General features: G+C 37.2%; 1 protein-coding gene across 1 annotated transcript in view; it reads left to right on the top strand.

Annotated features, from left to right (window-relative positions):
• MMP26 (matrix metallopeptidase 26) overlaps positions 1-956 on the top strand; it is a 4,247-nt gene extending 3,291 nt beyond the window's left edge. Inside the window, 3 exon segments of the mRNA XM_006915757.1 lie at positions 65-190; positions 688-849; positions 928-956. Of these exon segments, the coding sequence (XP_006915819.1) occupies positions 65-190; positions 688-849; positions 928-956 (317 nt within the window).
• Positions 957-4,442: the final 3,486 nt, after the last annotated feature.

Raw genomic sequence — 4,442 nt, 5'->3', positions numbered from 1 at the left:
GCCCCTGACCACCGCCCCCGTCCCCCGGCCCCATTATAACAATAGCTTCTATCATTGTCCACAGAGCATGGAGATTGTTGGCCCTTTGATGGCCCAGGTCATATCTTAGCCCACACCTTTTTATCAGATTCTGAAACTCCAGGAATTATCCACTTTGACAAGGGAGAACATTGGTCGACTGCATACAAAGGTAACTTTATGTGGTGGGAGTGCTAAAACCAGGAGCTTGGGGGTTGGTATTGATGATCTCCATTTGGGCTGGAAATATAGTAAAGGAAGTAAAGGAAAGGTTTCAGAGTTGCCAGGAACATCTGGCTGAGAAATTGGGTCTCCTATTTGGGGGACGGGGTGGAGGGGGTGGGAGAGGTGGGATCATTTCTGAACAAAGATGTTTCTATAATAAACACATCATCATACAGTGTTTTCTCTATCTCTGAGCTTCCAATCATCAGCCTCTTAAATTTCTCCATGCTTTGTGTTCATTTCCAGTTTATCTATCTATATAGTTTGCTATTTTATTTCACACTTAGATTTTTTCCCTCTCTGCCTACTTTTTTATATCTTTTTTTTTCTTGTACTCTTAACATTTGTTTTTCCCTCCTTTTCTGTTCTCTCTTTTTTCCCCCTCTTCTTTTTCATACACATAATCTGCCTTAAATTTTATCTTTTTGTCTGTGCCTTTTTCAGGTTTTAATCTGTTCCTGGTTGCTATTCATGAGCTAGGTCATTCTCTGGGCCTGTGGCACTCCACGAGTCAGAACTCCATAATGTATCCCAGATATGTGAATCAGAACCCTAAAACTTTCCACCTTGATGTTGATGATATCCAAAGAATTCAGCAACTATATGGTCTATGCCCACTGGAAGGGTGGGGATCTGGGCAGGAAAATCCACTTAGAGTTTACTAATTTCTTCTGTCTCCATTAGGAGAAAGGTGTTCATCTGAAATTCCCTGATGCTGGCACAGAAAAATCATTCAACCTGGCCTTTTGGTGGCTTCCTTGGAGGATCAGAGAACCCAAAGCAGTAAACGAGCCTTGAAGACTGCCTGAAGTAACCCCTAAACAATGAAACCTAGTTGGGGTCACTGAGTCAAAACTTCTGGGTTACACCAAAGATGATTTTTAAGAGTAAAATTTTGTTATTACAATTTGGTATATCTCAGTATTTGGCATGTTTAATCACTGTGATGAGACAGGAGAGAAGAATATAGTAGAGTGGAGAATTCTAGTATAAATGGCTGTGGAACTCTTGAATTAATTGAAGAGATAAGAATAAATAAGATTAAGAATAGACCATTTTAATACTACATGGGTAGAGTTTGAGGAATGTTATTTATGCTGCATTGAAGATTGAAGTTATTAGAGACCAACTGTTAGAATGGTGGCATATCCACTTACTATCTCTGAGGCTTTGGGCAAGTTATTTAACCTCAGTTTTACATTTGTTGAATAATTGTAATAACTTTATCTACTGTCATTGGGCAAAATTATATAATAAATCTATTTAATCAGTGCTTGGCAGCACAATTTTTAGGTATTAACATTGTTAGCAAGATATTTGATTAAAAATATGCACTGCCTGCATTTAGAGAAAGAAATCCTGGGTGGAAAGTATGAGATGAGTAGAGCAATAGAAGCCACGAGGAGATGTACAAGGTATTAGACCGAAGGGCTATCCTACTCACTTGACCAGTCTCAAGCACTAATCTTCCTATTTTAGAATGAAGACAATTAAGAGAATCCTCTGACACAGGGATTATTCTGCCTCACACAACATTCCCTTGGTAATGAGAAGCCTGAAATGAGGAAATTGAGTTTTGGGTGGTAAGCTGAAATAAAGACGTCTGCTAGGGAAGGGAAGCTAGTACATTATATAGATTATTTCGAGAATAGGTCAGGAAAGATTGCACTAATGAGGGTATAAGAAAGGAGAAAAAAAGAAAGTCATAAAAAATTTTATAAAGGAACTATTTTAATATTATTTTCATTACAAGAGAAAATATAGCTAATATATTCAGAAGAATCCATCTGTTTTTGAAAATACAAAGAGTATTTGAAAAAACTCAAGTTACTCTGCATAAAATGATAATTTTGAGTTCCTAAGAGCAACTGAAAGAAAGCAGATGAAGATGAAGACAGTAAAAATTGATGAGAATCCTTTGAGTCATGGAATATGACATGAATGGGATCTCTGTGATTTTCATTAATTTCAAAGGTCCATTTCCCTGAAGTCGTACCTTTCTCAGGGCATCCTACATTAGATGAATGGGTGAAGGTGGAAAGTGAATGCCCCATCGTTTTCACCTGAAAACAGAGATTCTTTGGAGTAATGCAGCAGAGAGCCCCAGTGTGTTGGCCGTGGCCTTGTCAGGCAGTTCAGCTTTTCTCTTTGCCCAATGCTGCTTTCTCTCTCTTCCTCTCACAGGCATTGATTCCTAATAAATACTGAGGGACTTATAAGGACTTTATTTTCATAACTTGCTGCCCAACATTTGGATTTTTGCAACTTAAGCTCTGAAGCTGCTTGCAAGATGTGACTTTGGGCTCTCAAACTTCCTACAGAGTGAGCGGCCCCCAGTGCTGATTGTAGTGTTTGATAAACTGTACTCCTTACATCATTGGCAAATGCTACTCCCTGCACTATAATTGTGTGATCAAAAAACAGAACTAAGACATCGACAAATGCTTAATTATATATTACCCATTGTTCTCATCTCACAACCCCACTTGCTTGACCACTGAGTTAGCCAACCATTGAAAGTACAGTTGTCTCCACCAATCAGAAAGTGAATGATGTAAGTTTATAGTCTTGTTTCTCCTAGCAACCCATTTCTTTGATCATCAGCTTCGTAACAACTTTTGCCTTTAAAAAACCTTGCCTATCCCCTCCATTATGGAATGTATTCTCAGTTCATACCAGGTCAATGTTTCCTGGTTTGCAAATTATTATCCGAATAAACTCTTTTTTAATTTCTTAAAAGGACCCTCTGGACTTTTGTTTAAAATACTTTGCATCTCAAGTTCTGGCTTACTATCTGCTTCTAGAGAACCCAACTTTTGATAATCGACTTCTTGAAAAGTTTATGAGATTATTTATCTATTGTATGATTGATAAGTATAAAAGAGATAATGCATATAAAACCAACATCGATAATGGAAAAGGCAGTATCGACATTCCTGAAAAATCACAATGATATATTATGAGTAAATTTTAGCTAATAAATATCAAAGTGTATATCTAAAATCCATATTCTTAGATAAACGTGACTTACAAAAATAAGCAAAAGGATAAATAGAAAATCTAATTAGCCTTATAAATGTTTAAAAATGTAGTCTATAATTATATCTCTCTACTAGTAGTTTCAAAACTGACAAAGGAGAAAATCCGATTTGTCCCTTAACTATTATCTATCAAAACTATAGTTAAAAACTACCATGCATAGCAATTTAACTTAATAAAAATTGAGAGCAAATTGCACCAGAGATCTTAACCAGTACAATAAATCAAGTGTTTATAAGACCTCACATTTAGTTTTCCTTTTTTTATAATGCAAGTGTAAGACTTAAGTTTTGATTACAAAGGTATCCACTTCAGAGTAGCATTCATTTTAAAGATGGCTATCTCAAATAAACACACTGTGAGTCACTCAACTAGATAAAGAGCCAGACCATCACCCACACCATAGGCTACTTAGATAATTGACCATTTGGGACCCTTGTTTTTTCTCTTTTTACACTTTAAATTCCTGCTATTGTGTTTTAAATTCACAAATAAAGAGAAAGCCTCAAAACCCTAGGCTCCCACCTTGATCTCAATAAAAATGGAACCCCAAGCAGAACCCTAGGCCTATGTCCAATCTCCCCCATTCCACCCTCATGACTGATAGGTGGCCCTGAGTATATCATGTAATTTTCATAACTTGTAAGTAATAAACATTTTTTTTTTTTAATTTACTGATGATTATTGCTGAAGGCATCTTACAATCATAATAAGAATCATAAGGGCTGGTCCAGCCACACCATTTGTTATAGATAGGCTGATGCTGGCACATCACATCACTAAATATAATAAGAAAGTTCTTTCTTACATTGGCTTACTGCAGCTCCAATCACTGGCCTTAGGGTCAAGATAGCAGAGTAGGTAAACACAGTGCTTGCCTCATCACAAAACCATATCAAAAATTACATCTAAATTATAGAGCAACCAACCTTAAAAATTACCTGACAGCTAGATGAACAGAAGTCTTATAACTAGTGATATAAAGAAGCCACATTAAAACTAGTAGGAGGGGTGGAGATGTAAAATGAATTGGCCCACAGCCACATGTGGTAGGGTAGGAATTGGGAGGGATGTCTCAGCTGCAGAGGTCCCCCTTGAGGAGCAAGAAGCCCCAGCCCCACATTGGGCTCCCAAGCTCATAACACTTGTGCCAGGAAGAG

The sequence above is a fragment of the Pteropus alecto genome, unplaced genomic scaffold (genome assembly GCF_000325575.1).
Source record: "Pteropus alecto unplaced genomic scaffold, ASM32557v1 scaffold395, whole genome shotgun sequence".
In the NCBI taxonomy this organism is placed as follows: domain Eukaryota; kingdom Metazoa; phylum Chordata; class Mammalia; order Chiroptera; family Pteropodidae; genus Pteropus; species Pteropus alecto.
The sequence above is the reverse complement of the archived record's forward strand: the minus strand, read 5'-3'. Positions and strand labels throughout refer to the sequence as shown.